A 12,175-nucleotide genomic window follows, 5' to 3' on the forward strand; every position below is an offset into this window, starting at 1 on the left:
CCTGGCTCGGGAGCAAGCCGTGGCTCACAGACAAAGCTGATCTTGGGGTTCCTCTCTAATAGGCATGGTGAAAGGAAATAGGAGAGGGTTTGGGCTGAGCCTTGGAGGCACAGACCTGACCTCTGGAGAATGGTGTGAAAGAGGTCTCCTCTCAGCTGCTAGCCCAGCTTCTGGCTTGCAATGGTCAAAGATCAATCTGGGTTCCTTGCAGGCTCTCTACTGTGGATGCAGCCATCCAGCAGAGGAAGGGGAACATAGAATCATAGAACAAAAGAATCATTTAGGTTGGAAAAGACCCTTAAGATCATCAAGTCCAACTGTTAACCTAACACTGCCAAGTCCACCACTAAACCATGTCCCTAAGCACCACATCTACACGGCTTTTAAATACCTCCAGGGATGGTGACTCAACCACTTCCCTGGGCAGCCTGTTCCAATGCTTGATAACCCTTTGACTGAATAAATTTTTCTTACTATCCAATCTAAACCTCCCCTGGTACAACTTGAGGCCATTTCCTCTCATCCTATCACTTGTTACCTGGGAGAAGAGACTGACCCCCACCTCGCTACAACCTCCTTTCAGGTAGCTGTAGAGAGCAATAAGGTCTCCCCTCAGCCTCCTTTTCTCCAGGCTAAACAACCCCAGTTCCCTCAGCCGCTCCTCATCAGACTTGTGCTCCAGACCCTTCACCAGCTTCGTTGCCCTTCTCTGGACATGCTCCAGCACCTCAATGTCTTTCTTGTAGTGAGGGGCCTAAAACTGAACACAGTATTCAAGGTGCGGCCTCACCAGTGCTGAGTACAGGGGCACGATCACTTCCCTACTCCTGCTGGCCACACTATTTCTGATACAAGCCAGGATGCTATTGGCCTTCTTGGCCACCTGGGCACACTGCTAGCTCATATTCAGGTGGCTGTCAACCAACAGCCCCAGGTCCTTTTCCACCGGGCAGCTTTCCAGCCACTCTTCCCCAAGCCTGTAGCGTTGCATGGGGTTGTTGTGACCCAAGTGCAGGACCTTGCACTGAGCCTTGTTGAACCTCATACAATTGGCCTCGGCCCCTCGATCCAGCCTGTCTAGATCCCTCTGCAGAGCCTTCCTACCCTCAAGCAGATCAACACTCCCACGCAACTTGGTGTCATCTGCAGACTTACTGAGGGTGCACTCGATCCCTTCGTCCAGATCATTGATAAAGATATTAAACAGAACTGGCCCCAATACTGAACCCTGGGGAACACCGCTTATGACCGGCCGCCAACTGGATTTAACTCCATTCACCACAACTCTCTGGGCCCGGCCAGCCAGCCAGTTTTTTACCCAGTGAAGAGTATGCCCATCCAAGCTATGAGCAGGCAGTTTCTCTAGGAGAATGCTGTGGGAAACGGTGTCAAAGGTTTAACTGAAGTCTAGGTAGACAACATCCACAGCCTTTTCCTCATCCACTACGTGGGTCACCTTATCACAGAAGGAGATCAGGTTGGTCAAGCAGGACCTGCCTTTCATAAACCCATGCTGACTGGGCCTGATTGCCTGGTTGTCCTGCACATGCCGCACGATGGCACTCAAAACGATCTGCTCCATAACCTTCCCCAGCACTGAGGCCAGACTGACAGGCCTGTAGTTCCCTGGATCCTCCCTACTCGCATGCATTAAGCCCTCACCTTTTGCATGGGCAGTACCTGTGCTCAGGACTAGGGCATTGGTGCCTAAGCTGTAAGAGTAGAGCCTGCTAGGGTGACCTAGCTCTGCCCCAGGATTATGGCATCCTGTCCATGCTAGGACTACTTCCCAAGACCTAGCATAGCAGCAGGGACTTGCACCCCAGAGACCTCTTCTGCTGATAATTATGTTGCATTTGTGGGGCAGGAAGACCCTGGAGGCAGAAGAGCTGTTTATGTGTCAAGACACTGGTTTGGCTCCAAATTGCCCAAGTGAAGCCAGGAGATCTCAGCTCAGTTCCTGCTAACTTACTGGCCCACCACACACCATGACAAAGGTCTTTGCACAAGTGAGGCCCAGAACCACAAGTGAGGCCCAGAACCACATGAAACCAAACTAGCGTGGAAATGGGGTGACTGTGCCCCTCAAGTACCATCACCGACAAGCCAGCATGGGAGAGCAAGCAGAGCAGCTGCTTGAGACCCCTGACGAGCTGGTTGCACAGCTTGCGACAGGGCATGAATTTACCCTTCAAAACCACCACGAACACAACCATCCATTCTGCAGAGATAAAAGAGCGTCTTGGCTACCACAAACCCCAGTAGATGTGGGCCTGTAGACACGCATCCTCACCAGACCTATGCAATTTCAGAACCACTAGCACGTGGCCTGGCACACACTGGCTTGTTGGTTTTTGTAGCTGGCTTACTTATTGATCAACGTCTTTAGGGAGCGTGTGAGCGTGCTCATGACAGTGGCAACCGTGGCTGACTGGCGGGCGAGCTGCTCCACCGCCTGCTGGTGGCTCAGCGTTCTGGCCGTGGACTCCTCTGCAGCCTTCAGGAGGAAGGTGTAGTTTCTTACCACCTCCTCCACCTTTGTCAGCAGCTCTTGGCGCTGGGACTCTGAGCGCACGACATACACGAGCCTCACAAACGTCTCGATGAGGCTGCTTAGCACCTGGAAGCTGCTCGTGATGGCAGAGAGCATGTGGGTGGGACTCTTGTCCACAGCTGCCACACGGCGGCAGGATGCCCGAAACTCCTTGAACTTGAGGGCTAGCTCTTGTTTGTACTCAGCCAGCTGGGAGATGTAGGGTTTGCAGTCCCGGACGTCAGGGCTCACCACGCACTGCCTCAGGATAGTCAGGAGCTCATTGGTGTCCAGCTGCACTTGCAGAAACCCATTGGGAAAGCTGTAGGCATGGCCTCGAAGGGTGTTGATCTTTGCCAAGCTCCCCTCAAAACTGGAGGTCCTTAAATCTATTTCCTGGGTCTGACTGTCATTGGGACTGCTGCAGGCTGTTGCATCTAGGACCTGAAGAGTCCTGCTCATGACTGGGACCATCTGATTGTCCAGCTTCATTCCCGGGAGTATCTGCATGGGGATGGAATAGGACAGCTCATCCTTCTCACTCCCATCATCTGCAACATCGCATTTCCTGTAGTAGAAGCAGTACCGGATGGAGCAGCACTTCTCATCCTCCATGTCTTCATCCCGCAGCTCAGCAGGACTTGGATACATCTCCTCCTGGACAGAGAACACTGCTGAACCCTTCTGGTTCTTTTTCTCCTGTGCTATCTGGACATAGGAGGGGTCAGCCACTCCAGAGGCTTCCTGGATTTTGCTCTTCAGAACAGGACAAAGGATGCTGGGCTCAGGCTCTTTCTGGGGGCCTTTCTGCTTGGTTGTATAGATGTTCTGGTAGATGTCAGAGGTCAGGGATGTCCTATCAGACTTGTCTATTTCACTGACACTGTAGCGACGCAAGAGCTTGCTGTAGTGTGGAGCACCCATGCACTCCCCCCGGGAAGTGCATGTTGTCAAACAGGACATGCTGTTCTCTGGATCTGACCGGTAGTCTCTGGACTCTAAACTTGTGGATCGTATCCGCTTGCCTTTGGAAGGGCTGCTCACGCTTGTCAACCTAATGGCTTCTGCCTGCTTCTGGTCTTCGGTAACTTTATCCCTCCCTCGCCTCTCCAGTTCTGGCATCACCAACTGGTTAGGGGGTGGCCTCACGCCCCTGCAAATCCGCTTGCAGTCGCAGCTGCGCCTTTGCTCCCTGGACATCCCTGGGACTTTTTGCACAGGACTGCTCCTTAGCTGGCAGCTGCAGCGCCCAGGGGCAGGAGGGTGCAGATACTCCTGTGGTGGGAGGTCACCTTTGCTCTTTGGCTTGAGTAGCTCTTCAAGGAATTCCAGCTCATACTGCTTCACCTTCTGCAGCTGGGCCTGCCGCTCATCTGTCTCCTTCTTCAGCCGGGTCGGAAATGTTGCAGAGAACAGGTTCCTCAACCTGAAGGGAGCTTTTGGAGCTTTGGGTTTAGCCGGGACATCAGCATCTTGTTGGGTCACCTCGAGGACTTTTTCTACTTTTTTGGAAGGCACAGTGCTGATCTGCAGGCTCTCAGATCTGGGAACCAGCTGGATTGGCCCTTTGGGTTCCTCGCTTGTGCTCCTGAAAGCACTACCAGGTGATGGAGAGTGCAGATTGCTACTCTCAGCTTTTAAGCTTTTGGCTGAACTTTCCTGTTGCATTTTCTGTTCTTGGTTTAAAGGAGCTGTGTGTTTCTGAAAGATGAGGCTTGTGGCTTCCCCACCTGCCTTCTGACCTGGCTCTCCAGCTTTTCCTGGAGCATCTTTACTCACTTTTTGCTGGTAGCTTTTAGAGGCAAAAGTCTTACCGGGCATCATTTCATCACCTGCTGAGGCAAGGTGGAAAGCTTCAGCCTTACTGCCATGAGCTTCTTTAGGACTTGGAGAAACTTCACAATGCTGCTGTGGAGGGAGTTGCTGCTGCTGCTGACAGTTGCATAATGTTTCTGCAGTTGGTGGACCTCCTTTAAGTTTCGAAGGCTTGCTGCTGGCTGATGCACAGCTGCTCATACCATTCATGTTCTTGTCTTCTTTTGAGGCTGCTACCACTTGGGGAGCTGAGCCTTTTGCATTTGCCACTTGCTGCAGAGTGGCTGAAATGATGGCTGGAGTTACACCACTTTTTTGATCCAGGAGGAGCTTGGAGCTCTGCTGGACCTCTTTGGGCATCTTCTCTTGTAGATCCTGTGACTGGGCCCTGCTTGGGGCTGCTGTGGCGTGCAGAGATACCTCAAAGGCAGCTTTTGTGTGCCCTGCGCCTTTGCATTCGGACCCTGGCACTGGAGCCCCCCTGTTCTGCTCATTAAGCTGAGGTGTCAGCACTGGCTGGACAGCCAAGGTGCAGCTCCGCTCAGCATGCTGCTGCTCCTGTTTGCTCTTGCAATTGGTAAGGCTGGGGCTTTGGTGAGAGAAAGCTGGCTTCAATGAAGGGCTCGGCTCCTGGCGGCTGAGGGGGTAAGGTGAGGTGAGAACAGCCTGGGCAGCACAGCTCTGGATTCGGAAAGGCAAGTCTTTCCTGGCCAGGAGGTTTTCTTTGTTGATGTGTTGAGCAAGGAAGTAGGCTGCGTTCTGATGCTGCTTCATAGCAGAGACCATCTCTGAGACATCAGTTAGCTCTGAAGAGTTGGTTTCATGGCCAGAATCCAAGGATGACTCAGGAGTGATGGCAGCCAGGACAATAAGACCTGAGGAGGGACACAAAGAAAACCCCACGACAACACTCACACCACACTGCTATGTGGAGGAGAGGGGAACTCCATGAGGCAGGAGGGTCCCAGGAATGCAGGACACAGCATCTTATCGGAGAAACTTTAGTCTCCCGCATCTAAGAGTTAATGCTTTTAAGAGAGACCACTTGTCAGCACTGAGCTGGCTTGCTAGCTCAATTCATCAAGAGCTCTTGGCTCAGGAAAAGGTCCTGGGAAGCTTTCCAGTGTCAGTGATAGCAGAGCTACAGGGACTTGACTGGAGCAAGAAGGAAAATTGGGCAACACCTACTCTGACATAGTGAGTAGGGCAACCAAGGCGGGAAGAGGTATAAAGGACTGTGCTGCCAACAGGCTGGTCCCAGAGACACCCATGTGACAGCAGGTTTGCCCTGTGAAGGGCTCACACACTGCAAAACCTGAACAGGAACCTGTGAAGACTGAGGGCCAAAGGTACCAGCTGAGTGGGGTCACAGTAGGGAGGAACTCATGCTCACAGTACTGGTTTGTTAGTGGATCACCCCAGCATCGTGGAATGTGGACCATGGCAGATACGGGATAACCAAGAGACTCCTTCAGCCACTGTCAGGGAGAGGAGTCCCACCTCAGCTTAGAAATCTTCTGAGCAGCAGCTTGGCTGCTCCTGCTAGAGCCTGTTGCCGTAACTTAGTTTTTACTATAGAAGCTGCTCCACAATCACATATAGGATGGGAGAAGGAGACTGAAGGGAAGGATGTACCATAGGAAAGAAAGACTATAGGGAAAAAAGAAAGTCACAGCCACTGAAGTACCTGCTGTCTGCTGTGGTGGGGGGTGCGGACAATCCTCTGAAGCAGCCAGGGCTTCCAGCGCCTGCAGGGTGGACACCAGGGCATCGTCCAGCTCTTGGGCATGGTCTCGGACCGTCCGTGGTTGCACGTTGTCTATCAGCGTGACAGGGATCTCATCGTAGAGGATGCCACAGAGGTGCCGGCCCTGCTCCTGGCTCTGGGCAGCTGCCCGGCGCTTGGGGTCATCCTCATCCGAGCTGTTGTCTCGGAAGCCAGGAGGGGGGGCAGCAATGGCGGGGAGCAGGGACGTCGTCTCATCTTCTTCCTCATCACTCCCAGGAGGGGGAAGCGACATCAAGTCCACCATATTGTCCCGGGTGCTGCCAGGCCTGCCCCCCTTGCATGAGGCCAGCTGGCTCTTGATTTTGGCTTGGCAGGACTCACAGTAGAAGTGCGAGGTGTCGCTCCGCAGGTGGGTGTCTATGGTGTGCGCCCTGGCCCTGGCTGTGTGCCTATCTTGGCCAAGGCCATCCGGGTCATACTCATTAGCTGCCCCATTGTAGCCTTGGCCAGAGCTTTTGGAAGTGGGGTCGGATTTAGTCCTAGGACGAGTTTCCTCAAAAAAAATCAGGTTTTCATTGATATCCATCCTGCTCTCTCTTTCCTTTCTCTGCTCTCGCATGTGGAGGTAGCAAAAGCTGATGAGCTCCGAGTCTGAAGCTCTGGTGGCTGGAGCCCCAGCTGCTCCGGTGCCGGTGGCAGAGCCACCCACCAACCCGGTCTCTTTCTTTCCTGTGTGCCCCGCTGTGGCAGGCCGGTGGAGGTTGTGTGCGTTGATGTAATCTAAACCAAAACCACAACAGGCACATTAGCAGCAGCACCCAGGAGAAGGGAAAACAGCATGGGGAAGCTCCTGCTCACCCTGGAGAAGCATCCACGTGTTCTCGGCATGCCAGACTGCAGTGCGACACGCGTGTTCCCTACAGCACAGCCAAGCCACCTGGCTGGTCTTTTGAAAAACCATCTTCTGCAACCCGCTGGGCCTATCTGCCAGTAATGAGTGCAAGAAGAAATGTCTTGCACATGCGGATCATAGAATCATAGAATCATAGAATGCTTTGGATTGGAAGGGACCTTTAAAGGTAATCTAGTCCAAACCCCCTGCAATAAGCAGGGACATCTTCAACTAGATCAGGTTGCTCAGAGCCCTGTCCAACCTGACCTTGAATGTTTCCAGGCTTGGGGCATCTATCACCTCTCTGGGCAACCTGTTCCAGTGTTCCACCACCCTCATTGTAAAACATTTCTTCCTTATATCTAGTCTGAATCTACCCTCTTCTAGTTTAAAACCATTAGCCCTTGTCCTGCCATTACAGGCCCTATTAAAAAATCTGTCCCCATCTTTCTTATAAGCCTCCTTTAAGTATTGAAAGGCTGCAGTAAGGTCTCTTCTTTTCCTTTTAGCCTTCTCCAGGCTAAAAACTCCAACTATCTCAGCCTGTCCGCCTAGGAGAGGTGTTCCATCCCTCTACTCATTTTTGTGGCCCTCCTCTGGACCCACTCCAACAGGTCCATTGTCTTTCCTGTGCTGAGGACTCCAGAGCTGGATGCAGTACTCCAGGTGGGGTCTCACCAGAGCAGAGGGGCAGAATCACCTCCCTTGACCTGCTGGCCACACTTCTCTTTATGCAGCCCAGGATATGGTTGGCTTTCTGGGCTGTGAGTGCACACTGCCGGCTCATGTCCAGCTTTTCATCCACCAGTACCCCCAAGTCCCCCTCCACAGGGCTGCTCTCGATCACATCATCCCCCAGCCTGTACTGGTATCAGGAGTTGCCCTGACCCAGGTGCAGGAGCTTGCACTTGGCCTTGTTGAACCTCATGAGGTTCACATGGGCCCACTTCTCAAGCTTGTCCAGGTCTCTCTGGGTGGCATCCCATCCCTCAGGCATGTCAACCACACCACTCAGCTTGTGTCAACTGCAAATTTGCTGAGGGTGCCCTCGATCCCACTGTCTATGTTGTTGATGAAGATATTAAACAGTACTGGTCCCAATACGGACCCCTGAGGGACACCAGTCACTGCTGATCTCCATCTGGACATTGAGCCATTGACCACTACTCGTTGGATGTGGCCATCCAGTCACTTCCTTATCCACTGAACAGTCCACCCATCAAATCCCTCTCTCTCCAATTTAGAGAGAAGGATGTTGCGGGGGACCGTATCAAAGGCCTTACAGAAATCCAGAAAGATGACATCTGTAGCTCTTCCCTTGTCCACTGATGTCATCACTCCATCATAGAAGGCCACTAGGTTGGTCAGGCAAGACTTGCCCTTGGTGAAGCCTTGCTGGCTGTCGTGAATCCTCTCCCTGTCCTCCATGTGCCTTAACATAGCTTCCAGGAGGATCTGTTCCATGATCTTCCCAGGCACAGAGGTGAGGCTGACAGGTCAGTAGTCCCCAGGGTCCTCCTTTTTACCCTTTTAAAAAATGGGTGCAATGCTTCCCTTTTTCCAGTCACCAGGGACTTCACCTGACTGCCATGACTTTTCAAATATCATGATATTTGAAAAATATGAAATATAATGAGATATTTGATATTTTTCCATGCCAAGCCATGAGAGTGGCTTGGCAACTACATCAGCCAATTCCCTCAGGACTCTGGGATGCATCTTGTCAGGTCCCCTAGACTTATATACGTTCAGCTTCCTCAGGTGGTCACGAACCTGATCTTCTCTTACAGTGAGAGGGACTTTGCTCCCCCAGTCCCTGTCTTGTGGTCCGTCCACTCAAGAGGTGTGGGAAGAGAGGTTGCCAGTGAAGACAGACAAAAAAGTTGTTGAGTACCTCAGCCTTCTCCTCATCCGTCGTTACCAGTTTGCCAGTCGTGTTCATTGCGGGGGTACACCTTCTTTGACCTTCCTTTTCTGGCTGACATACCTATAGAAGCCCTTCTTATTATTCTTTGTGTCCGTTGCCAAGTTCAGCTCCATCCACACCTTGGCCTTCCTTCCCCATCCCTACACGGCTGGGTAATGTCTTTACAGAGTTTCCCAGGATCCTGGAAGCAAGTGTCCCTGCTTCCACTGCCTGTGCATTTCCTTCTTGCCCTTTAGTTTGACCAGCAGGTCTCGACTCAGCCATGCTGGTCTCTTGCCTTCCTTTCCTGATTTCTTACACCTGGGGATCGAGAGATCTTGCTCTGCTTTGGAAAGCATCCTTAAAGATCTGCCAGCTCTGTTCTGCTTCCTTGTCCCTGAGGGCAGTTTCCCAGGGGGTCCTATTGACTAACTCCTAGAACAGATCATGGGCTGGAAGGGATTTCAGGTGATCAGCTTGTCTGTACCCCACCTCTGAGGCAGGAAAACTGTAACTAAAGCAATCTTCATAAATGTGTGTGTGATGGAGGCGAGCATATTCCCATGGGCAGCTTTGTATGTGCCACACTTGCCTTGGCCTCCCCACCTAAGTGCGTGGGTCTTTCTAGAGGAAAGGGTTGAGCCCTGAGGGATACCACGCGTGTTGCCACCAAGAGCAGGAGGGGACTGCTGACACTGAAGACAAGGGACCTTCTGGCTCCGAGACATCAACCCCTCTCTGCAATAATGAGAGAAGGGAAGACTTAGAAGAGGCAGAAGGGAGAGGGACATACAGAGATTTACATGGTGAACATGGAAGATGGCCAGCTCAAAAAAAGCCCACATGGTATCGAAGAAGCTGACATGCCTTTTTTTCCTAAATCAATAAAATCTGGATTCCCATTAACAGAGAGCTGTTGAAAGTGTTTTAGTGAGGCCCTTAGGTGTGGATGGGGTATAGCGATGATGGAGGCCAGAAGAACCTAGAGGGTAGCTGGGCAGCTCTTAGAAGCAGTTGAACTGCAGCCAGCAAAAGCCCTATGACACACTGTCGGAGGAGGCCACCTCTTCATGTGGTTTGGTCTATTGTCTCCAAAATGATTACGTGCTATAGAGTTTAATCATATAAAGTTTATGAAGATAAATATTATGCCATTTATGATAAGAAAGTATTGATCCTAAAGCTGTTTTTTGTGAGGAATTAGATCAATGACACCATGGACCAGCAGTACAACTGATCGGTGCCCTTTTACAAACAACCTTTAGACATCAGAAATATTGTCCTATTCTTCCCTCTCCATCTCTCCACCTGTCTCTTTTCTAGACTAACCACAGCACATTCCATTGACCTTTCCTGACAGGTCTGTTTCCTAAATGTCTCAGCTTTCTTGCTGCTCTGGGCTGGACTCCACCCACGTCAGCTACAGGGGAAAATGCCTTGTTTCTGTGCTGCGTGACAGCAGCAGGGAGAGGAAGCAAGATCCCAGTAGGTTGCTGGGAGGCAGAGCTGGGCAGAACCAGAGGAGGGCTGGCCAGCACAGCAGGCACTGAGACACGGGGATGCAGGTGCCACATCACCGAGCCACCAGCCATATTCAGAGGGCAATGGGAGCAGCCTGGCTGCATGCACAAACGAGAACCTTCAGCCTCAGTCTGCCAGTTCACGTGTTATATGGCAAGAAGGAATTGTTGTCACCATTTTTGCATAACGTTGGCCAGACCAAGCAGTTTTCCTTAGGAGACTGCTAAATGTGGTGCAATATTGCCTTTCAGGGAGACATCCAACGTAGCTTGGCTGACTTTAAGTGACAGACACACCCCCCAGTCCACTGTCCCTCGCTGCCCACGATCCATGCACTGTTTCTGTCTGTCTGACAGCTATCGGATCAGGCTAGCTCAGAAAGAGCCCTCTGCTCCTGCTGTTAAGCATTTCCTTGCGACAGCCTCCCCTTGCTCCCTTGTGCAAGGCAAGTGGCTGAAATATTGCTTGAACTTCTGGCCAGTGGTCCAGCCCTCAGGAGAGGCATCTGTCTGCATTACAGGTTGAGTTGTGCAGCTGTGCTGAGAATGGCTGCCAGGGGGATGCAGGCTCTGTCTTACCAAGTATAAATTAAATCAAATAAATCCTAATTAAATTCATTAGCTCAACAAATTGGACAATTTGTCTCCCTAAACACATGTTTGTATTATACTGTTCATCACCTGCAATGCTAAAATCTCAATCAAAACAATATCTCTTTCATTTATGGACATAACTGTACTCAGAAATGACAACTGTGTGAGTGAACACAAGGCTGCCGCAGCTGGGGACATGCGTTCAGCACTGGGCTGTGGTGGGGCAGCATGGACCGAAGCAGAGGCTTTCCCAAAGCCAGACACCTCTGATGGGTCATGCTAGCAGCCTGCCCCGTTTGGACAGCCTCGCTAGCTGCCTACGCCAAGCCAGGGCCTGTTGCTGAATGGGGCCAAAACCCTAAAATCCATAATCCAGCTGCTGGATGCTCTGGGGGAGAAGGTCCTGCTGAAGAGCTGAGAGAGGAACCAAGGGCATGGAGCTGCTTGGCTGACTGGGAGCAGGAAGAGGTGAATTGCCTGCGCAGCTCCAGCATGGCACAACCCTTCCTGTGGAGGGCAAGGATCTGGCATACGGCTCTGCAGGGAAATGCGGAGAGATGGATCTAACTGACAGCATCTGGACAGAGCGTGCATTTCTAAAAATGTCTGCACTTCAGCAGGAGGTTTTAATGGGCCTCAGGGAAGATGGATGTGCTCTTCTTCAAGGCAAAAAGCATGGGCCAGGGCTTGATTTTACATTTAAGATTCTGGCACAGCCTGCCTGCAGCCTGGGAAGTCAAAGCCTGGGCTAACTTGATTCACCCCAGTGGGGCTTTCTTATCATTCCTGCAGAGATGTGCTAATGATCAGCAATCCCTGCTCCCTGTGATCTGCGTAGCTCCTGACAGCTCAGCCTGCAGCCATAGCAAGACCAGAACTGTGAGCAGACTTTGTTTTCTCAATACACACTAAATTCACTCCTTCTGAAGGATGCCTGAGTGGCTGGGCTGAGTGTACTGGGTCTGCAGCGAAACTGTTCCATTCCACTGGTCAGAGAGGTTTTCATTGCACCCCTGAGGATAGACCAGGCCATCCAGAGAGGGGCTAGCTCTTTGGTATGAAGACCATGGATGCATTGCTCCATTGCTGTCCTACCCACACCATGACTTCCCCTCACACTCACTCCAGTCCCCTGCAGAGTGACATTGGTTTCTTGAGACTGTCAAGAAAAGGGCAAGATCTAACA

The 12,175-nt window shown here is 51.7% G+C and overlaps 1 protein-coding gene across 1 annotated transcript in view; it reads right to left on the reverse strand.

Annotated features, from left to right (window-relative positions):
- Positions 1-2,217: 2,217 nt before the first annotated feature.
- FRMPD3 (FERM and PDZ domain containing 3) overlaps positions 2,218-12,175 on the reverse strand; it is a 29,219-nt gene continuing 19,261 nt past the window's right edge. The window contains exons 10-11 of the mRNA XM_072876975.1: positions 6,036-6,857; positions 2,218-5,223 (exon numbers count right to left, since the gene is read on the reverse strand). Coding sequence (XP_072733076.1) covers positions 2,366-5,223; positions 6,036-6,857 — 3,680 coding nt within the window. The 3' untranslated portion in view covers positions 2,218-2,365. The remainder of the gene's footprint in view (positions 5,224-6,035; positions 6,858-12,175) is intronic.

Source organism: Ciconia boyciana, chromosome 12, assembly GCF_034638445.1.
Source record: "Ciconia boyciana chromosome 12, ASM3463844v1, whole genome shotgun sequence".
In the NCBI taxonomy this organism is placed as follows: domain Eukaryota; kingdom Metazoa; phylum Chordata; class Aves; order Ciconiiformes; family Ciconiidae; genus Ciconia; species Ciconia boyciana.